The 23625-nt window shown below is 48.5% G+C and overlaps 1 protein-coding gene across 4 annotated transcripts in view; it reads right to left on the reverse strand.

The window, feature by feature from the left end:
* Nucleotides 1–22368, reverse strand: part of trappc12 (trafficking protein particle complex subunit 12) — a 30822-nt gene extending 8454 nt beyond the window's left edge. For 2 of the 4 annotated variants that reach the window (XR_013903615.1, XM_080293552.1), the window contains exons 1-5: nt 22195–22368; nt 19082–20347; nt 18848–18964; nt 3552–3665; nt 1185–1323 (exon numbers count right to left, since the gene is read on the reverse strand). Coding sequence is in view for 3 of the 4 variants with exons in the window: in XM_080293552.1 (XP_080149678.1) it covers nt 1185–1323; nt 3552–3665; nt 18848–18964; nt 19082–20347; nt 22195–22353 (1795 nt within the window). In the remaining variant the exon portion in view is untranslated. Of the gene's footprint in view, nt 1–1184; nt 1324–3551; nt 3666–18847; nt 18965–19081; nt 20348–21392; nt 21733–21769; nt 21910–22194 lie in introns of those variants that run through there. The other 2 variants (XM_080293553.1, XM_080293554.1) reach the window with 2 other exon arrangements.
* Between the last annotated feature and the right edge of the window lie 1257 nt (nt 22369–23625).

Consider the following 23625-nt stretch of genomic DNA (forward strand, 5'->3'; position numbering starts at 1 on the left):
CTTGGAGGTCTGCTAGTCTGAAAATATTCATAGTATGAATATAACAAAAAGCACAAACAGCTGACTGTGAGCGGGTCAGGTGGGACCTCTCCTTCTGAACCAGCTGCAGTAACTGTGTGCAGGTTCCGATGTCTCTCAGCCCAAACTGGACTCAGCTTTTCACGCCCGTACCCAACGGAGGACCTCTGCTCCTTCCCCGAGCGCTCGCTCGCTGCTGCGCAGACCGGGCGTCTCTGAAGGCCTTCAAAGAGCACGATCACGGGTAATAGATAGTCGATGCAAGCGGAGAATTGTTCGACTTGTGATGCCAGGCAACACAACTCATGCCAGTTTGTCTGAGAGCACCTTAGCAGGGCACAAAGCGTTTAATATTGAGCAATGGAAAGTCAATCGGTGCTCTTCAGAGAGCTGTGCAGTGTAGCTTCAAGTGTTTTTTATGTAAGGGTGTGTGTGTGTCTGTGTGATGTGTGCTGCCTTCACACTGCGGTAGCCCGAGGGGCGAAGCAGATCCAAAGTAATGGGAATACATTAGAGAGCAATTCATGCAGTGTAAAAAGAGGAAAAACAAAACCAAAGAGCTGCTGGAGACAAGTGGAGTTGTTGGAGCTTCTCGATGATACAGGCTGATATCAAGCTCCTGGCACCAACTTTCCTCTGAATATTTAATAGGACAGTGGTGGATACGCTGGTGCATTCCTACAAAAAAAAAAAAAAAAAAAATGTGGGTAAAATGCTAAATCCTGTCGTAGAGCAGCCAGCAGCCTAATAACGCATTCAACGCTCGCAGAGCAGCCTCTCAGCGCCGTCATGAACACTGCCGTTCAGCCTTCAGAGGCCTCAGCGAGCAGCTCACGGACAGAACACGCAACACGCAGCGGGCTCTGCTCGAGCCTCTGATCTATGATCAATAGCAGCAGCGGAAATAATGCGAGCGTCACCGCAGACTCACCTGGTTGGCTGCTGTCACGTAAAGGCGGTAACGACGTCTGTGCGATGGGCTGCGGACGTCATTTCTCGACCCAGTTTCATACGTGTGAAAGTTGGAGCTGTGTTTACTCCATGACGGTGTGATTACAGACTTTTTTAAATAAATATTTAAGTCTAGTCAGATTTATTCTTCTTGTATGACCCAGAAAACACCACGAGGAACATCGGGATACAACGCTGTGTGTGTGTGTCCATACCTTTCCTGCCTGGGTACACAGTGGGGTAGTACTCGTAGTAGAGGTCCGGCTGATCCAGGTTGCCGAAGGGTTCAAACTCCAGCTCGGCATTTTGGAAAAGGCCCAGCTTGGTGAGCAGAGCAAGCCGCACAAACCACAGCTGCAACACACACACACACTGTGTGAGTTGGTAAACTACATTACACAGAGACCCACACTGTGACATTCAGCTGTCCTGCTGTGCAGATGAAACCCACACTCCTGAGTTAAACTACAGGCACGACTAAGACATAATGTCCTCTATGATTATCCACAGTTTCCTCTGCACAGCTGTCACAATGTGTATGTTGAGGGCTTTTATTGTGAAAGGCTCACCAAGAACCTTTTGAATGTATGAATACATGCAGCATTTTACTTCATCAACACATCAGTGCTTCCACCTCAGGCTGCAGTCTGAGTGGAGGCTGCTGTTCCACATCTGGAGGGCACTGGATTCTCTCAGCTGCTGGACAGAAGCCAGGGCTCATGCTGCACCCTGAGCCGCTCGAGCTGGAAGATGGACCGCCTCGCCACGGAAAGATCCAGAAGGTCGCGAGCGGCATGTGTAACCCCTGCAGACACGCTGCTCCCTCTCGACCCGGCTGAGGCGGCGTACTGGAGTTAGGACGGTGGCACGAGGTCAACTGTTCAGAACTTTGGGAAGGACCGGCGGCCTCGGGATGAAGACTGTGACCTTTGTGGCCATTTTTATTCAGGGAGTCTTAAAAACGTTGTTTTAAAAAGACAGTTCTCCCACAGTGTGCTCTCTCCCTGTGGCTCTAATTCTGTGTCGGACCATTTCAGCGTGACCTGTATTACATATTTTGGAAATGAAAAAACCCTCAAACGCGTGAAAAGCGTCTGAACCTTTTGTCAGCGTTGATGGTCACGTGTGTTTTATTAGAACCTGCAGCACATTTAAACAGGACTGCTGTCCACTCAACTTGAGGAGCTTTGCATGATTCACAGTTCAAAATAAGCCTTAGCGCAGGCCAACAGGTCAAAGAAGTCATTGTAGCCCCGCCCCTTTGAAGACGACTGGCTATCCGGTTTTTCAGTCTGACGTCACTAGCCGTGTCTGGGTCTAAACTCCGCTGCAGGTCCATATATCAAACGATCACTGTGGCATTACTGAGAGTTGAAAAACTCTCTAAAGTCTTTCATCTTTAATAAAATGATCAGCGTTCTGCTCTACCAGGTGTAACAATTGAGTTTAACATCCAGGCATCCATGAAAACGGAATTTATGACATTTAACGGAGTTAGAAGTTAGCAGGAAGTTAGCTCGCTAGCTTCTATCTAAATACAATATAGCATGTCCTGACTGCGGGGTTTGGGAAACAAATTAAAACGTACAGCTCTGCTATCACTTCCAACATAAATGAAGACTGAAAACTAAACAGCAGTGACGTTTGTAGGGTTACTGAAGTTTGGCTAGCTGGTATATAATGATGTGCTACGTGGCCGCTAGCGACACAGCTATGTTAGCATAATATAAACAAGCTAACCTTTTTTCCACTCGATAAAAGTTAACGTGAGTGTTCTCGGTGGTCAGGAACAAATGTAATCGCATGGCAGGATGCTGTAAAAGGACCAAACTTCAGCCAGGAGAACAACTGAGATAATCCATCCACAATACGAGGTTAGTCATTCATATACTGCTGCATGGGCTGGGCTGTAATTACATCCTAAGGTTTTAAAAACTGAGCTTAAATAAATGATTAGCGGTAATAAAAGCCGAGGGAGGTCAACAGTGATCACTGACTGTTTTAGGAGCTTTTTGAGATCAAATAGAAGAAAATACATAACATTAAACATGTTAACAACACAAAAGCCATATTAAACGCAGACTACTTTAGACCCGGAAGTAGGATTCGTCACGTCATCACTGAACAACCAGATAGGAGGTTTAAACATAAGGGTGGGTGGGACTATTCCCTCTTTGCGACATCACACAGATCTATGAACAGAAAAACAGTTGCTGCCATGTTTCTAACATGTGCACATCCATGCAACACAACATGTGAGAAACCCCTGGAACACAAGGACTCCAACTCCTGCACTAAAGTGAGCCGGATGTTTAAGAACATAAAACTAACTGTGATATGTGGCATGAGGCAGCGACACGGCTAATTAATTCACAGAGCCGAGCACGAGGGTGGCCTCTTAATGAGCTCGCGCAGCCATCCATCTTCTGGATGGAGCTCCACAAACACACGGGGAAAATATGGCAGTAAAACGTATGAGATGAGGACAAAGCAAACAACAAAAGTATCTCAGACTGACGCAGACTCGACTGATGTCAGCGAACACGGGATTCATGCCATCGGGAACCAGTGAGGCGTCTTACCTGCAGCGAGTCGGTGGTGTGGGAGGTCGGCTGGCCGGCCTTGCCGTATCCCTGACCGTGAGCCGTCAGCATCCGGGCCGTCAGATCCACCGCGGCGCGCCAGTTCTTACTGCTCTGCAGGGGTGACGAGACACGAGGCGTCAGAAATAAGTCAGAATAACTGTTGCACAAAACAGGGAGAGGAAGCTGAGGGAGGAGAACCGACATCAGACAGAATATAATGCAGCTCAGAACAAAGAACTTCAAGAAGGTTCTGGAAGGACCGGGCGGCTCGAGAGGATTCGATGACCTTTTGTACTCAGAGACTGTTGGAGACTTTGTTTTAAAGGCACAGTTCACCAAACGTGCTTGTTCCCTCTAAAAGTGCCATTTAGATTGTTTCAGTGTCAGCCTGGTGAAGATGACAGGAGGCCAAATACCTAAACATGACTCCACCTGCGTTGCTGAGCAGCAGGACGACTCATGACTGCACCTCTGAATTCATGTGACATGACAAAGACCTTAAAGGTCAAAGGTTAAATCAGCTCATCTCCAGAAGACGCTTGTGGATGTTTTCCATCCTGCAACAGAGACACTGAAACACTGCATGAGTCCTGCTGTGACTTTAACACTGCAGAGTGAAAGTGACCATATGAGCTCAGGTGTGTGTGTGTGTGTGTGTGTGTGTGTGTGTGTGTGTGTGTGTGTGTGTGTGTGTGTGTGGGGGGGGGGGGGGGGGGTCATTAAGGCCGAGAACACGAGTGCACACATGCCCAGATATCAGCATCTGCTTCCACAGGAGGAGGTACAATAGGTAAGAGTATGTGCTGGGAGGGGGTGGGGCGCAGAGTCACCCCACCCCATCAACACGCATGACAAGGTCGGCTCGCCGATTGGATCCTAAGTGCTGCGCCATTCATCACAGCCGGCGAGCTAATTAGGAGAGAGAGGCAGCGAGAGGGCTGCTCTCTTTATCACAGCCTTCATCACCACTTCCCTTCTCCTCCTCGCCTCCTTCCCCTTCATCTGACTCTCACTCCTGCCTGCCCTCCTCCTCCTCCCGTCACCGCTTCCTCTTCTCCTTCCTGTGCCAGTCGCTGCGCTGCCTCTGAATCTTCATTAGGGCGGGAAATGAAGCTGAAAACGAGGAGGCAGCCTGGATGGCCAAAAGCAGCTGCAGTCAGTCACACACACGCACACACTTCCTGCAGCACGCTACAGCACGCCGCTCACCGCCACGGGGTGCGAGAGGAAGACGGTGTCTGCGTGAGGAGGGGAAGAGACCGCAGGAAGTAAATGACCTTTAGTGTGGCCCCACATATTGGAGGGGTTTGTTTTTCAATGTTTTCTTCACTTTATGGCGCGTGAAAAACCAAACCCTGGACCTGCAGTTCCTCTATCGTCCAGCTGGGGCGCCAGCAGTGAGTCAGCCCCGTAGACTCCCATGTTAGATCTTTACAGCCTGATACACAAACTGGTTGGTCTCTATAGAGAATTCACTCCTTTGTAACACCTGTTTATATCATATTAAGTTTGGATAATTAGGGGCGTGGTCTTACTTATCTGACCAATAGCATGGCTAGTGTGGGGTTCATCGTGCTAATAGAGGTGTGAGCTCCTGTTTGTGTTAAATCCCGGCTGACAGCGCTGTTTTGGATGTTTGGTTTAACAGATAAATAAATGTTTTGTGGCTCTTTTAAGCTAAACTCTGGTGATATTTGTCTTTCTGCTCTGCGCAGGTCTTTCTGGGCCAGAAGGAGAGGGAGGAGCAAAAATGCAGAAACATGCATTACAAGGAGCCAAACCTCAGGATTTACATAACTATAACTTCATGCTCAGACACTGTCACTGGCCCGAATGCCAGAGCGAAGCCGTGATGAGAGCGAGCAGGTCGCGGAGTGGAGTCACGGCAAACGTCGGTCTGACCCCGCCGATGGAGGAAAGACCAGTCACACACTGAACGGTGGTCCAGCTTCTTTGACCTGAGTGACGTGTGACGTCCCGCCAGCACGGTGGGTTTGACACGAGCGTCTGTGGGGACTGCCTCACCTCTGGAGCCTCCAGTGGACGTCAGAGGAACTGCAGCTTGGCACGTTTAAACGTGCTTACAGCAGAAATCAGAGCAAAGAAAGAGGATGAAGGAGAGAACGTTTAAGAGGCTGAGCTCTGGTGTCAGTTTGCATCAGCACTGATGAGGCCATCTCTGCACATCGTGGCTTCAAATATAACATGAAAACACTTTTATTAACTCTAATTATGAATGATTCTGACTTCAGCAGCATTACAATGCCTCACCCAAACTCCCACTTACTCACACTCCCCTCACACACACTCATAATTAGTCTCGTCGCGAGTTTAAAAGGGGTGAGGCTCCTTAATTGCGTTGAAGATCGGAAGTTCACTGCGCCCATCCTTTAGTGAGTTTTAAAAAATCCGGCATAACAAAGCCTGATGAACAAACGAACGCCCACTCGTTCTCTCGCAAGACCCAGAAGCCTCCAGGCGAGGCAGACATAAAAAGGCTTCCTCGCACCGGCTTTGCTTAACGCAGCTGCAGCACTGCTTCAATTAAGCCCCTGCATGTCGGATTACACAGAGGGGGTGGGAAATAAAAAAACATTCGTGATATGCTAAAAGAGAAAAAGGTGCTTTGATGCCTGTGTAGCTGGTCTGCAGACACTCGAACCAGGGGACGCTTTCCGCCCTCGAGCTGAAGGACGTCGAGTTTGGTTACTCAACTTCACGCAGCAGCCATTTTGTCTCTTCACAGAGACGCGGCGGGATGCAGCCCGACACTCCCGGAGACGCTCCTGTGGGTCAAATCAGCCACTGATGGACAAACGCGCTGCCGGACGGCGTTTGAAGGTTTAGTTGTTACCCCGGCGATGCTGCAGGAGCATCAGAGAGCTCTGCATCAGGTCTGAGGCACAAGCAGCGACGGACAGCACACGGCCACCCCAGAGCGCCGCTGACGACCTGACAGGCCTCATGGCTGGCAAAGCATCATTAATCTTCCACACACAGTCTTCATAGATGAAAATCAACCTGAATACTGGAAACACTGATGTCTTTCTGTAGCTCGCAGCGACGTGCATGCCAGCAGTGCAGGTGTAAGCTGTGAGCACGTCACACTTTAGCAAAGCTGCTCATGGACTGAGTCTCACAGCCGGGCACAGAAAACTAAACAACACACAGACCCGACTTTAAACGTAAGGTTACATTAATACAGAAACGCCAACAATCAAACGAGCCCCTCTGAACAAGCACTTTGGGGACAGTGGGAAGGAAAAACTCCCTTTTAACAGGAAGAAACCTCCGGCTTCTCTTTACTGACTGCACAGCGCCATCACAGTCCTCCCTACGGTGGCCCTGTAGTGCCAATCCCAAATCATCAATGGAGGTGGCAGAGGAAGTCGGAGCAAAGCTTTAAACACAGCGAGCAGCAGATATTGAAACTCTCAGACACGCGATGTAACGGGCCAGTCATGTTTAAATCCCTCCCACCGCCCTGCCATGCTGAACGTCACTGCTTTACTACATTTATAAAACATTTCTATTCTGTGTATTTTGCATTATCGAGCTTAATGATCTATTTCACCTCACAGGGTGAGACATACCTGTGTTGGAACATCCTGAGGCGTGACAGAGAGAACAACAGGAGGAAAACACCTGAACTGGGATTTCAGACATTATGGGATCGAGTCACCGACCCGTCTCCTGCTGTTCTGACACACTGGAGGAGAACCAGCAAAGGGAGACGAGAGGACTTCTACTAAAGCTAAGGGAGGTACTGACATCGTTTTTGCTTCCAGGAGCTGCACTGACTGAGCAGGAAAGACTCCCAGCATCGTTAAACCTCTGCCGTGTTGATGTGGTCAGTGCAGTAGCAGAGGGGGGCTTTGGTGTTAATGACATGAACCACAGGCGGACACAGTGAGACGACCACAAAACAGGAATGTTTCACAGGTGAAGGACACTGGAAACTTTCCCTCCTCATCTTTTCTGTTTTTCACTAGTTTTGCACTTGGCCTGGCTCAGCGTCGCTGCAGGGAGCATGAGGACACCTGAGAGGCTGCACAGACCGACAGTAGCGCCGCCACAAAGGATTATTTTGATAGTCAACTAATCAAATCATCATCCATTGGACATAAAACGTACAGCTTATTGCACCAGCAGCATCTGCTCTTATATAGCTATCATTAGCTTACAGCTTTAAGTGTTTAAGGTCTGTGCTAACTAAAAATAAAGAAAAGATGATAGTTTATTAAATTTTAATGAAATTTGCAGATTGTTTCGGTGAAGTTTAATAAACTCCTTGCTATCTAAAATATAACGGGACACCGGAGTAAATTCTCGAGCATCTCACACTTCTGATAATCAGCTGTCTGCTTGACGTTTATTCAGCTGTGTAAAAACTATAACTTTAATCTCAGCCAAACCGATTTACTCAGGAACAAATAAAATACTAAAAAAGCCAAACAATAACATTTTTAAGTTATCTAAGTGACCAGTGTTGGGTAAGTTACTTTAAATTAGTAACTTAGTTACATTACTAGTTACTTCCACCAAAAGTAACTCAGTTACTTCAAGTTACTCGTTACTTTCAAAGTAACTAGTTACTAGGGAAAGTAACTTTGGTTTTACTCAGACTTCTCTTGTTAATGTGTTGCTAACTGGATACCCAGCCAGATTGCCAGTCTTCTAGCTTGCTTATTTGCCACAAGTGCACTGTGCCACCTACCAAAGGAAAAGATAATGTGCATATTTTCCACGAGAGAAATCCCACGCCTGGACCGTCGTTGATGTGTCATGTTCGCTTTTTACATCCAACACAAAAACTGCAGTCGTGGTGCTTTGATTGTACTCAGAACTCGGAAATTCTGCCTTCTGAATAGGAAGATGTTGGTAACACCAGACTGCAGATGAGCTGCATACAGGGCTGGACTGGGACAAAAAAAATCGTCCCGGGCATTTTGACTAGAGACTGGCCCACCATTATAGGAAAAATCATAAAGCCTTTGAATGAAAACAAACACTGTTGTGACAGTGATGTACACTGTTCTGATGGTATATATGTATCAATCTATCAATCGTTTGTTGCAAGACTCAGATAATTATTTATTAAAAGCGAGACATTTTAAATGAGAATAAGAAAGTATTTCTTTGTGCCCTCCTTTCCCTGTTAATGCCCTACATGCCCCCTGGCAACACTTTGCTAGACCCGCCCCTGCACAGTTACCAGCTGTCAGCTACAAAGAAAAGGATCCTGGTGTTATTTGTCTCTCAGAAACAGTTCATAACTTCAACTCATTCATGTCACCTAAAAGGTAAACCTGTTTCTCCATCACCTGTTCAGCTCTGATAATCCAGTAAAGACGTCTCCTGGTTTCATCTTCATGTTTCCCTCTCACCACATATCCAAACCGACATCATGACCAGCAGGTTTACAGCTGTGGCTCCAGCAAACATCAGCTGATACTAGAAATTAATATTAAATAAATTCTAACAACAGCTGATCAAGCTTAAACGTGCTGCTGTTGTTTACTGCGACATCCGCTGGTTTCCTCTTTCTGGCGCAAAGTGATAAACACACAAGAGAGAAAAGCCGATCAGCTGATCATTGATCAGTTTCATGATTGAAGTAGCAACAGGAGAGGGAGGGGGAGAGAATGAGAGGAGAAGAGGCAGCTGTGCAGCGTAAAGACAGAATAACTCCAGCTTTGTGTCTTTTTCATTGTAGCTGAAGTCCGGGACAAACTGTTCCTTTTCACCTCAATAAGAAACGCGTAATATTTTCTCTGAATACCAGACGATTCTGTTTTTTAAGGAACGGTTGGCAACTCTAATAATTAACCGTATGAACAAAATAAAGTTCAACATCATTAACATCACAGCACCCACCCAGCTGTATAGAAACCCCGTCATGCTAGCTAGCACGCAGTACAAAAAAGTCAGCACAACGAAAATAAACTCCACCTAAACTTGGTTTATATCTGACTCAGCTGGACTGCAGGTTATAACTTCTTACCTGAAGTTCAGTTCACACTTGGACCGGCGGCCGCCTCGGGTCTCTCCTCCTCCTGCGTCCCCTTTCTCTCATCCACCTGCTGGCCTCCACCACTTGCTAATGTTATTGAATCTGTGGAAGCTCCGCGATAGCCACCACACGAAGTAACGAATAACGAGCCTAAATCCCAGTAACGAGTAACGCGTTCCTGATTTTGGCATAATAACTAGTTACCGTGCTCGTTACCACAATAATAACGGAGTTACTGTAACGCGTTACTTAATAACGCGTTAGTCCCAACACTGTAAGTGACTCATATATGTTTAACCTGAGTAGTGAAAGACGGCGGTGGGTTTGAAGCCGGGAGTCCGCTGCTCTCGCCGGCTCTAGTGAGCCTTTCCCCCGGCTAGCTATCAAGCTAGTGGGTAACAGACGTCTCCGAAAAGCGCTTTTGAAAATATGTGGTGTCTTGATAAACTGAGCAGATATTTGAGGTTTACACAGCTACATTCTCGCCTGAAAATATGTTAAACGTTTATTTTGTGACCCAGAAAGAATAATAAGAGTAATATTAAAACTGCTGCCATTGTTGGAAACTGGAATTGGCTGAGCCGTGCTAAATCTGGGGAAAGTAGGATGCATTTGTCGGCTGCATTTAGAGAAGTCTTCGAATTTGGACAGCCTTCCTCACATCCCTGTAACGTAATCGGCCTTCAAATGCGGCCTCCGAAGGATGCGGCCTGAATTTGGACACAGCAATGATACCGGATACAGCTTCTTCTTCTTTGGGGTTTAACGGCAGCTGGCATCCTTGTACATGCAGTGCTGCCACCTTCTGTTGCAGTCCGTTATTACACTCTTAAATCCTACTACTTATTCCTGCGTCTTTCAGGATCTTACAAAGCTTCAAATGACGCGTCGACTATTAAATTTGTCGTCGACAATTTAGTCGACGTAATCGTGACAGCCCTACCCGACAGACGGACGTACACCCACCAGTAGTGTTAGTAAAATACTGTATTAGTGTTTAAACACAAAGATGGATGCTGAGTATCTGAAGCAGCTGAATCTCTAAATCAAAGACCTAAAAAGAAGAGTTGCTCTGAAAACAGCACAAGAACACGACCCTGAACAGGTGACCGGACAAATTTCGATGCTTCTGATTGACTGCAAACCTGGCTGCACTTTGATGTAACTTTGGCAACACGTTACCGACTAAGCTGAGCAAACAGTGCGGTTTACAGGTGAGAGTCGGCCTAGCGCACGGCTCTGTCTCCTCTGCAGAGGTGATGAAGGGCTGAGGCTGGATAATCTATGAGCTCAGCTCGGCTGGCTCTCCTCTTCTTCACGGTGACCTCCGTCTCCTCTCTCGTCCCCGCTGTGGTCAGCAGAGAGTTAGACTCCAGCTCAGCACCACCCCGGGCTGCTCCTCATCCGTCTCCCTCATTAGCATCGCCGCCCCCGCTCCTCCCCCATCTCCTTCATCTCTGTCTCCTACTTCCTTCCCTCCGTGCTTCCCACCGGAGACTCTAACCTCGCTCCCCTCCCTCACTGTACAGCTGCCTGGGCCCACGGCCAGCGTGCGTGTGCCCGTGTGTGTCTGTGTGTGTGTGTTAAACCTACCTTGGCGGGTCAGACAGACACACCCCTATAATCACTGCAGCGACCCGGCAGCTGCAGCCGGCTTTGATATCATTGCTCTAACCTTTACTTGTCATTATCGTAACCTTTCTACGTAGCTGTCATTTCCTCCGTCATTACACCTCCGCGCCGCCGAGCTCGCAGTAATGCACCGTCAGCTTCTGCGGTGCTGAAGGGCACGTTTAAGCCTTCCTGCCAGTTGTTTTCACCTTGCTGTGTTTATGTAGCTGCAGCCGTACACTCACACCTGTTGTGAAAGTGCAGCCTAGCTCACAGGGCTGCCAACATGGAGGACGACACCAGGTTATTACAACCGCCGCTGATCGGACGCAACATGAAAAGCACTCGTGTGACGTTGTCTAGGTCAGCCTGGACGTCACCTGGCGTTGGTCACGGGGAGGGTGCTGCACCGAACCCTCAGCCATGGTAAACCTCAGATTGCCATGGTAACCTGTAGTCTGCATGGAAGACGCAAACCTGTCTGAAAAACTCGCCAATTACTCACAGAACAGTCGTCCACTCTGTCCCAGCTTCCTTGCCTCACCCCCAACCAATCAGATAGCCGATTCTGCCAGCGGCGTCTTCCTGTTAAAGGGAGTTTTTTCTTCTCACTGTCGCCAAGTTCAGGGGTCATGTGATGGTTGGGGTGTCTCAGTATTACTGTAGGGCCTTTATGTTAGAAGAACTGTTACTGTTGTAACAGTAACAGTTCTTGTAACAGTTGTTACAGTTGTGCTGCTGTATAAATATAAATGCAAACTGGAAACAAAGAACGTTCAGCTTCAAAGTAAAAGCTGCGTCTTTATAAAGTTTGTTAAGAATACAGACTTTGTAATGTGTCACGTGAAGATTCATCAACCAGATTAAGTGTTTACTGACAATTGACAGTGATAGTGGACATCATCATCACTATTCCAACAATCCTCTCCTCACAGACAAGCATAAACACACTCGATTATCACTAAATCAAATTTAACACACGTTTGTAATGACGCTAATTCAGTTTACAATAGGGTTCATTCGCTCAGTCAGCAGGTGGCGGTATCCTCGTACACTGGGGAGTAAACTGCCATTAAACGAACAGAAGAAGAAGAAAACCCCTGCACATGCGCGGTACGGATCGGGTAGACCCGATGGCTGTATCCCAATTCGGGGTCTGCAGCCTTAAAGAGGTGGCTGTGGCTCAGGTGGTAGAGCAGATCAGCTACTGATCGGAAGGTCGGTGGTTCGATCCTTGGCTTCCCCAGTCTGCATGTCAAGTATCCTTGGGCAAGATACTAACCCCAAATTGCCCTCTGTTCATCGGAGTGTGAATGCGTGTGAATGCAGGTTAGTTTGCACTTGTGTATAGAAGTGCTTGTACGAGTGGGTGTGAATGGGTGAATGAGGCATGTTATATAGAGCGCTTTGAGTACTCCGGGAGAGTAGAAAAGCGCTATATAAGAATCAGTCCATTTACCATTTTAAGGCCGATTACGTCACAGCGACGCGACGAAGGCTGTCCCAATTCAAAGGCTGCTCGAAATGCGGCCCTTGTCACTACCCGATCCGTACCGGAAACCCGATCGGTACCCCGCATGCGCGAAAGGTGTCTACTTCCGGTCGAAGCGTTTTACGATAGTTACAGGTCAGAGTATCTGTTAAGAATAATAAGTATCTCTTAAAATGTTTCCAATAATGAAGTATTTCAATATAATGTAGACAAAAACAAAAAAATAAAAAGATAGCGACAGATCGGGACTCCCGATCCTTACTGCGCATGTGCAAAGTCGGACCGTACAAATCGGGTCTACCCGATCCGTACCGCGCATGTGCAGGGGTTTTCTTCTTCTTCTGTTCGTTTAATGGCAGTTTACTCCCCAGTGTACGAGGATACCGCCACCTGCTGACTGAGCGAATGAACCCTATTGTAAACTGAATTAGCGTCATTACAAACGTGTGTTAAATTTGATTTAGTGATAATCGAGTGTGTTTATGCTTGTCTGTGTGGAGAGGATTGTTGGAATAGTGATGATGATGTCCGCTATCACTGTCAATTGCCAGTAAACACTTAATCTGGCTGATGAATCTTCACGTGACACATTGCTAAGTCAATATTAATAAGTCTGTAATTTGGCGCCATTCTTCTTATTTTACGGCGCTGTTGTTCAATCGGGGGACGCTCTCTGTTGAGGAGAAAAGCATGAATTTCTTTGTATACGGATTATCCATTGTTTAAATGTCCCGGGCAGTCGAAAAGGAGGCAGAGCTGCTGAGAAATGCTAGGAGCTAACTGGGCGCTAACCGTATCATTAAAATATATTGAATGTCGCAATGTTGGCAAAGAGAGGAAGTGACGTAAGATTTGCGCATGCGGGGTACGGATCGGGTTTCCGGTACGGATCGGGTAGTGACAGCCCTGAAATGCGTCCTTCATTTCCCTGAATTTTAACGACGTGGCGGTGTAGACTTCGTGGCCCAACATATCCCAGAATGCATAGCGCGGCGGTGGGTGTGGATAATTTTGCCGAAAAAAAACGGCGGATGAGGGGCGCCCGAAGAGTAAACTTTAAGTACTGAATATTATGTCACTTATTTATGTGCAAATGTTTAATAACGAAGAACATTAAAACATTACGGTGGGCTACATGTCGGCAAAGTTATGTGACATTAGTGACGTTTGTACGAACATGGTTTTAAAGCCTTTACTTTAAAATGTACGCCGTTCAATAGCTGAGCTGAATCTTACAGAGAATGATCAAAGCTCATGTAGAAACAAACAAATGAACAAAAGATTTTCTCCTTCATTTCTGTCAAACAAAGCTGAAAAGTTTCCAGCTGTTAGTATCATGGTTGCTAGGCAACCTGGGCAGCGCAACGGAGGCTAGACCGTCCCATTTCACAAGCCTCGCACTTCCGGCCTTAGCGGTCTTTGAGTACGCGGCCCTTGAGGACCGTTGAGGCTGCGTACTTTAAGGCTGCAGACCCTGAATTGGGATACAGCCGATATGTACGGTCCGACTTTGCACATGCGCAGTAAGGATCGGGGAGTCCTGATCCGTAAAGATCTTTTTTTTTCGTTTTTGTCTACATTATATTGAAATGTTTCATTATTGGAAACATTTTAGGAGATACTTATTATTCTTAACATCTTAACAGATACTCTGACCCGTAAGTATCGTAAAACGCTTCGACCGGAAGTAGACACCTTTCACGCATGCGGGGTACCGATCGGGTTTCCAGTACAGATCGGGTAGCGACAGTCTCCTTTCCATGTGGAGGAGCAGCGGATCTTCCCTGGCCGCCTCCATAACTTAACTCCTCGCCGTATCGCACGGCAGAGCTCGTCCACCTCATTTCTGCTGCTCTCGCGTATCTGCGATCTGATTGTAATAATGTTCCCAAACACATGAAGCGCCGTCGCAATGACGCTGCTCCATCTGGTGGCAGGAGGCTGCGTAACACTTCACCGTCGTTGGTCATCCATTAAAATTTTAAGATTTTAAGATAAGATTAAATGACTCCTTATTCTGGTACCGACGAGCGACAACAGCGACGATTAGTCAGCTAGTGGTGCACATCCTGAATTTTTTTCCCCTCGCACCAGAAGCTGAAGTATTTTTGCGTGATCTTTACTGCGATGCTCTTTTTATGTTTTATAAAAATTTAAATAAAGTCTCCTCTCCAAAGCGACCTGCTGTCGTTTCTCCTCCACACGAACAGAAATCAGATGTGTTCAGGGAAAAAAGAATGTCTAATTATTTTTACTTTTCGATTCCCCGCTGTGCAGCTAACTGAAGAGTAGTAACTGTAATCAGACTACTGAATAACAGCACAGTGGTGTGTGACAGCAGCTCCGATGTCCTCATTCATCAGCTGAGGGCAGAGAGGCCGACGCCAAGAGTCAGAGAGAGAGGAAGTGCAGACTCTCGGCCCTCCGGTGAGTGTGTTCAGTGTGTGTTTGTGTCCTCGCTGCACATGTGTGTGTGCATGAACAGTGGCAGTGGGTGAAGTCACACTCTGGATCTGCAGCATGACTCATTCTGCCAGCTCATAGCGGCCTCTGCATCACACAGGACGCCGCACGACAGGATAAAGCTCAGCGACGAGTGTCAGCCGAGCAAAAGGCTTCACACACACGCACACACACACGATCCATCCATCCTCTGTTTCTACGTGACTGATCAGCTGTCTTTAAAGGCATCACTCTTCAGCAGGCTGCACTTTTAATGGCCTAAAGCTTTCTGACATTTGCACTTCCCTAACTGTGCGTGTGTGTGCGTGTGCGCCTGCGTGCGTTCACATCCTCTCGTTTTCTGAATCTTAACCTCCCCTCCCAGCTCAGCGAGCTACATCGCCTACGACAGCTTTGATCTACGAGTTTGTTTGATCTTGGAAGTTTGAAAATTTCATAATTTATTGGTAAGTAAATCATTTGAATGCGAGTAGATGGTCGTAGATGGAGGAGGCAGATGGTGTCGGATCCATTCATCAGCCGGAGTGACTCAGTGCTCCATTATTATGTCAGCAACGCCACACAAGCTCCTTATTAAGCAGGATGCAGCGAGCAGAGATGTCGTCCTTCAGCCGGAGGCCGCGGGTTCAAGTCTGTGTTGGAAATCATCTGCCTCACAGAACAAAAGCAAGACGCCGAATCTGAGGCGGCAGCAGAAGGAAAGAAAGCCGCCTTGTAGCTCGCACTGACCTTTGAACTCCGAGAAAAAAAGAGGCGCTCAAGTATCACGTTATGTGGGATTTCCAGGTCTGTGGCACCGAGACGTGCTGATGTGGAGGAGAAGGATATAAGAGTGAGACGTGTCACAGCATCTGCACATTCAGCAAAGAGAAGATCTGAAGCTCTTCTGTGTCACGCAGCTCCACTGAGGACACCACTGCATGACTTCTGACACATCCAGTGTTGCTCAAGCTCTTCTGAGAACAACAAAACTTCACCGGCATCTCCTGCAAAAACACAGAGATCTCTGCAGCCATGCACAGGACACACCTCCTCAGACTCGGTCAACTCGGAGCTCAGACATCGTTCAGCTCATTTCTGCTGCGTCTATCCTGGAGCTTGTTTTTTGGTCTCTGCCCACGGCTTGTGGTCACGGATCGACCAGCAGCTTTGCCTTCTGCACAACAGAGCAGTACAGCGTCCGCATCACTGTCGAGCAGCCCGGGTCAGACTGGGCGCTCTGCCCTCTTTCAGCTCTGAGCTTCCAGGTGCCGACTGAACTGCGAACCGCCCCAATGAAAGGTGGAGGTTGTCGCTCTAAAGGCCTTTACTCCGAGCAAACGGCACGAAACCACACATTAACAGGTCATACAGAAATACTGTTGTTGTATATTCAATAACGGTGCACGCTGAGCTACACTTATTTCCAAATGCAGTAGTCTTAGATGGAAACTTGTTTCATGAAGCTCTCTGCGCACTGTTCTTGAGCTCATCTGAAGGTCACATGAGCTTTGAGGTCTGCAGCGATTGACTCTCCAGAAAGTCGGTGACCTCTGAGCACAGGTGACATCCTATTACGATACCACGCTGGAATTCACTGAGCAAGCCATTCTTTCACCAACGTTTCTAGTCTTATGTAGACGGTAAATGGACTGCTTCATATACAAGCTTTGTACAGCTTGCCTCATCCACACTTTTAGGCTCTTTCTGTGGATTATATACGTTATTTACATGTGTGTGAAAACCTCGTATGAGGATGACAACTTCCAACCCAGAACAGGGACCGCAGGGCCCCGACCTGGACCCAGGTCTGGTGAGCTCCAGGTCTCAGCCAATGGGGTCCGATCAGAACAGCCAGGAGGAGGAGTCACAGGGATCCCAGAGCGCTCCACGTGCAGGAGCAGCTTTGGACCTTTCAGTCTTTCACATAATGATATAACTGTTCAATAAACAAGGTTGTTGTTTTACAGACATTGTTATCAGCTCGCCTCCAATAATCTAACGTCCAAACACAGCAGGAGGTGAGCGCAAGCAGCGACCTCCAGGAAAACGAAGGCCACCTGTGACATCAGGGCGGCTGCATCCATCTTTAATGGGCTCTGTGGGTAAAAGTTGTGAGTCCAGGCGAAGCCTGCTTTGATGCTCGCTCTCTCTGCTCGTCATTCATCGGCGAGCCCGCGTCACCTTCCTGCCTCGCCATCTCTCCTGCTCCGGGGAGCCACCCACACCAATCAGCAGACGGCGTATGATCCTCACACACTCACCTACGCCATATAGTGCAGCTGACTGCAGGCTGAAAGCACCATATTGAGTGTGTGTGTGTGTGTGTGTGTGTGTGTGTGTGTGTGTGTGTGTGTGTGTGTGTGTACACCAAGTCCAGAAGGCCCTTGAAATATGCACAGCAGTCCTATGCATAATACATGGGCACAGCAGGAAGAGAGAACTTGTGAGCAGAGTGGATCTCCACCTCTCCATCTCTCCACTCCACCTCTCTCCATCACTGCTGCTGCTGTGCATATGTTTTAAATAACAAGCGTCTCTCAGGGTCGTTTGTGGGTCAGAAATGATGATGGAGGGAATGCACGAGGGCTGCAGAGGTAGACGAGAGATGGATGGCAGCAGCGGAGGGAATGAGGTGAGACTGCGCGGTCACAAAGACACACACACGCATTTTTATGCTTGGCAGGAGAAGAAACAGGATATGAAGAGAAAGGAGGCGAATGATTCACTGTTTTCAGTCAGCTGAGACCGAAAGCAGCCAGCGGCTTCAGCAGAAACACCGACTGTCAGGAGGTCAGACAGGCTGCAGCCGCCGCGGGACGCCGAGCGCCGCTTTACTCGTTTACCTCCAGAAAGCTCCTGCAGGACAGCACGAGCTCTCAGAGCCTTCCAGCTGCCGCCGAGGAGCCTGGTGCAAGAATTACAAATGCAGAGTGACCTGTTTCTAGACCATCTGCAAAAGCTGCCTGAGCTCTTCTGGTTACAATCAGAGCTGCAGATACGCTTTCAAACAACTCCATGAATTTAACTTAAAACACTGTTCAAATTATGCACAACAACAAAAGTAAAACCATCTCCAGCTCCTCAAATCATCCTCTCCAGTGTCACCTGACCCAGGAGACGTCACCTTCCTGCCCTCTGAGATTTCTATGATGTGCCTCTGCGCTGTGCGGTGTTCATGGACCCGTGTGTGCAGATACACACATGTGATCAGGCAGGTAAACACGAGTGGCCCACCTGAGTCTGTGATCACCGTGTGGGTGACTCTCTTTGGGTGGAGCCAAAGTGTAAAACTCTTCATGGACACGAGTAATCACTTAGCACGTCACCGTGGAAACCAAGACAACAAAGACTTCATCAGGATCTTTTCCTAAACTCAGCCGCACTCCTTGGTTTTAGTTAATAACGTGTTTAAAAATGCTAAAAATAAAAACGTGAAAGTCTGCCACGTGTATGACTTCAAGCAAAATGATTTGCTGCTCCACCCACTCCTCCAACCTGATGGTGCCGACCTTTTTCACCGTTTCAAACAGGAAACTATTAACTTTGTGTACAATGAAAAGAATCAGCACAAATCAGAGCAACGAAATCAGCAGATTAACTGTGACAATTTCTCAGGTTAGTGCAGAGTTGAAGACGACACCGCGCAGGTGGAGGAGAACGTCAGCTCCACCCACACGTAAACGTCCCGTTTCACGCCGAGCGATGCTCCGCTCACAAACTAAAAGGACTCACAATCAGCTGTTTGAGGCCGTTGAAGGACTGATCCACGAAGTTGGCTGTGAGGACCTGACGCTTCGCGGCCGCCGCCTCTCCCAGAAAACGAAGCATTAGGTCCTTGACGGCGTCGCCCTGTTTTTAAAAACACAGAAATTCAACATCATCCAAAAGCAACAGGACAGAAACGTCCTCGCAGTCACCTGAACACGAGCATGGGCGGGTTTACTGCTGAGGGATCAGAGTTCCTACCTGCAGGTTGTCAAACTTGAGTCCTGGCATGGTCAGTCTGCTGCTCTCCAAGTAGGCGGGGCCGTACTGCTGGGTTGCTACGGAGATTAGCACCTTCCTGGTCTCCTCGCACGGCAGCCAGGCATCGTGGCGCCTGTCTGCCTCGTTCAGGCTCAGCGCCGTCGCAAACGCGTCGTCGCTGCCTGAAAACAGCTGGTTGAAGGGCTGTGGTGGGACAGCTGGAGCTGAGGTGGGGGTGGAGCCTGGAGCCGAGGCTGTTTGAGGTGTGGGTGGCTGGAGCTTGGGGGATGGTTCAGCAGGGGCGAACGCTGAGCTCGGTGTGGGAGCGCCAGAGTCCAGGATCCCTCCGGGGGTAGAGATCGAGGAGGAGGTGGATGAGAGCTTGTGGTCGGGTGCTTCGGCGGAGCCTGGAGGGATCTCAGCATTGGGGTTGGACACGGAGATGAAGGAGGAGGGGGCGGTAAAGGAGTCGAAGAAGTCGGACGCCGGGTTGGTCTGTCCGTTATCTGTGAAGAACTTGCTGAGGCTCGGGCTGGGCTGGCACACAAGCGCCCCCGCCATCTTACTGGGCGTCACGGTGTCTTCGCCGCCGCCCATGCTGAAGCTGGGCGACTTGATGAGGGTGGGCTGGAAGCCGTCGGGCACTAAAGACTTGGGCTGGGTGCCCTGGCTGAATATGGTGCACACGGGGACAGGCTCGTCCTTTGGTTTGGTCGCTCTGGTGATCTCCGGCGCCGCTTCCTCGCTGCGACTGTCAGACAGACTCTTCACGTCACCCGGGGAAACGGCGCTGGTCGCCACTTCCTCTGGTTTTTCCTGCGAGCCTCCGTCCTCCTGCTCCTCCACCGAAACTTTAATCTCAGTCGTATTCTGTCCGATCTCGCTCTGCTCCTCTTGGTTTCCCTCCACCGCGTTCTCCTCCTCCTCCTCCTCGCCTCCATCCAGGAGGGAATCGATAGGCACCACGTCATCCTCCTCGCTGTTATTGGGCGAATCAGAAATCATGACGCTCTCCATCATCTGGTCGTTGAGCTTGTCCATGAGGCTCTCTGAGGGCGTGGCGCTGCTGTCCTCCTGTGGTGTGGCAAAGTCCCGACCTAGATCGATGCTGTCCTCCTGGGGCAGACCACCGTCTGTGGGCGGAGTCTGACCTGTGGTCGCCTCAGGAGGGGCCGGAGCCGAGACTTCCTGGTTTACATCCTCTACGGCGATGTCCAAGGAGACCGGCCGCTGGGCGTGAGCTTCCCCGCTGTCCATCTCACTGCTCTGCACACAGAAACACACAAACACATGAACCAACAATTCCTCTCATTGTTGTGTGGCATTCCTGTGAAGCAGGAACACTCATTTCCTGTCATTCTTTATTGTTTTCAAATTTTATTACAGGTCTCTGCGTCACGGGACAGAAACATCAGGTGAAAGAGGACAAAAATGTCCAGTTATGATGTGTAATTTATGCCTGTAGAGGAAAACTACAAGCTGGAAACAAGTAGAAAGATGTTTTTAGGGTTGGTGACATCGTCTCACTGTTGGTGTAACGTGAACTGTAAAACTAAACTTTCAGAAAGTTTGACTGTCAAAACGGTGTAAAAGACAACAAAAGAGATTCAGTCATTAAGACTCCAAATTTTTGGGACAACTTTAAACTTTCAAAGATGTTTAAAGAATAAAGTGAGAGCTGGGACTACAAAGCAGGCGTGCCAACGGCGGGAAAAAAATTCCACCCTCACCGCTTCCACAGGAATTAAGAGGATGAGACGCAGGGAAACATTGCTAATCAAATGCATTTATTAACTGATCATCATCAGGGTGAGCACCTCTGTGAAACGAGAAGTTTGGAGGTCTGGAGCACTAAGATGCGTTCACGCAATGACACAATCGTCTCAGGAGTGGACGGCCCAGCAAATTCACCCCGAGGTCAGACCCTGCGATGCTCAGGGAACCAGAAAAAGCTGCATCTGAACAAAACACAAGACCTCTGGAACAAACGAGACCAAAGTGCTGCTCAAAGAGCTGTGCATGAACGAATGCTGCAAACCTCAACGACTGAAAGAAGAGCGGGCCAAAGCTCGCCCACAGTGATGACACAGACCGATCACCGCAGGTGTTTATTTAAAAGTAGTTACTGCGTCCTGATATTTTGACTGTAGGATCTGTAACCTATGAGGGTGTTTGAGGCTACCTCGATTAAACCGTGGTTAAACGTGTGGTTGCAGTGACCTCTGGGCCAGCACAGCTTGGTTTCTGCCCGTCAGCTCTTTAAACAGCCTCCAGGAAGCCTCTGGTGTGGTTTATTTTGAATGTCAGATACCTTAAATCAGCATGAATCCCACTTCCTGTAGTCTCGTCGCTTCCTGTAACTGTAAACACAGTATGGTATCTCCGTCTCTGTCAGCACTGAGCTGCAGCACCAGAGCTGCTCGGCCTTTTATTCACGATTACACAGGAGCCGGTACTCGGATTACCAAGTCGGTAAAACCGGTTATTGGGTCTGTCTGTCATGCTAGTGCTACTTTAGCCAACTAGCTCAGGTTAGCCAGCCGAGCCGCTAACCGTCAAATGCCGCTAACAGTGTTTTAAAACAGCGCAGAGCGTCTTCAGCTGCTCCGCTGCCGCTAACATCACCGCACAAACAGCCGCAAACGCATAAAAGACCAGGAAGAGAAGCAGGACGGACTGTTTACTTACCGTACTGCAACCTGACAGACGCGCCTGTAACACGCATGCGTCACACAGTACAGCTACTAGTACGGTGCGTCGGAGAGGACACGTTTCATGGTTGCTATTCCGGATCTTCTTCTACGTTGTTTTTAAAGCGTAAGTGTCGTCACACGGCCGTCGTTGCGCATGCTATCCGTACGTTTCAGTTTTAAATCGCGGAAGTGAGGCGCTGTGTTGTGTTTGGAGCAGAAAGGAGCGCAGAGGCGCTTTCTGAGCGAAGCCTTTCATTAAAAGAATCAAACCGCGCAGAGGACGCAGCGCAAATGGAGGACGACGCTCCCGTCATTTACGGGCTCGAGTTTCAGGTGCTGCTGCTTCACTGCGGCTCCATTCATTCCCGTCGAGCTGTCTGTCAGCTGCCTCTGCGCTGGAATCTTGTATGTAATCCTTACTCTGTACTTCGTTACTCCGCAGGCTCGAGCTCTGACGGCGCAGACAGCTGAGACCGACGCTGTTCGCTTCCTCGTGGGCACGCAGTCACTCAAGTTTGACAACCAGGTGAGAAGCACCTGTCCACAGGTGACGGGGAGCTCGGGATTAGGCGAAATCATGTAAATACTAAAAAACAGGGACCCGGGGGAGGCGTGGAAACATCACAACAAAAACACTCCAGTAATTTTTAATATTCGTACAGTCCCCAAATATATGGTAGCGGTGTGCTGCCTCCGAGCCACAGAGCCTCCATCATCATAGTGCGCCTTTGGAGCTGGGGTAATAAAACACGGCAGGAATTTTCCAGCACACCTTTCTTTCCACACCTGTGATTCCTGGTTTTCCAATGAAATAAACAAATGTGTTGCCATTCTTCCTCTGTGGTCACTGCACCCCTCTTTCCCCCATCTTTTTTCCTTTATGGACTTCATTGAACGCTTGTTGAAGTAATGAAGACTTTTGGATACTTGTGAGATTACACCTTTTTGGTTTCTGACTTATAAGCATTTATAAAGATAAACGGCCTCGCTGTAGTGGTTCTTTGAGTTTTAATGTTTTGAGTATAGAAGTTTCTTAACTGAGCAGCAGCCAGACTCCTACCAGACAAAGACACAAACTGATGGAAAAAGAAACTTGGAGAAATTAATTTTATTCATCACTAAATCACAGCTAAGATTTAAATTTCCTCCCACTTTGCAACTTTAACGGGTTTCCTGCTTACAATGGGCCTTTAAAGCTGATTACACACATAACCATGTAAATAAGGAGTGTGTTTATTTTAGTAAAAACAAAGAAATACACCTTTTAGACCCTGAGTCATCTCAAGTCCAGACCCCAGCCACCTCCTCCCACTCATCTGGGGGAGCACCGAGGTGTCTGGGTCCGCCTCAGGGCTCCTCACAGTAGGACGTTTATGAAACGGCCCGCCCAGGAGACGTCCTGGTCTCAGTGTGGAGGAGCAGCGGCTCTGCTCTGAGCTCCGGAACTCCTCACCTGATCTCTAAGGGAGAGGCAGCCGCCCTTCAGAGGAAGCTCCTTTTGCCTGCTTGGGTTCACAGTCTTGTTCCTTTGGTTCCTGCTCGGCTTCTTTCTCCTCCGTGAAGCCCCACCTTACCGTGCAGAGGGGTGTGTGTGTCCCAGTGTTGTCAGGGTGCCTTTGTCCTCTGTTAGGGTCTCACAGGACACCTGGAAACAATGCTTCTGAACTGTGCCTGTACATACATATGAGAATTTAAACATTCATTCAAATGAAGTTTAATGAGGTTTAATGCAGGGGTGTCCAACTCCAGTCCTCAAGAGCTGCTGTCCTGCCATCAAGGATGCATCTGAAAGCTGCAGGACTGGAGGTGGATCCCTGGTTTGATGTGTTTGAAAGCACTCAGCAGGTTCAA

Source organism: Astatotilapia calliptera, chromosome 19, assembly GCF_964374335.1.
Source record: "Astatotilapia calliptera chromosome 19, fAstCal68.1, whole genome shotgun sequence".
Lineage (NCBI taxonomy): Eukaryota > Metazoa > Chordata > Actinopteri > Cichliformes > Cichlidae > Astatotilapia > Astatotilapia calliptera.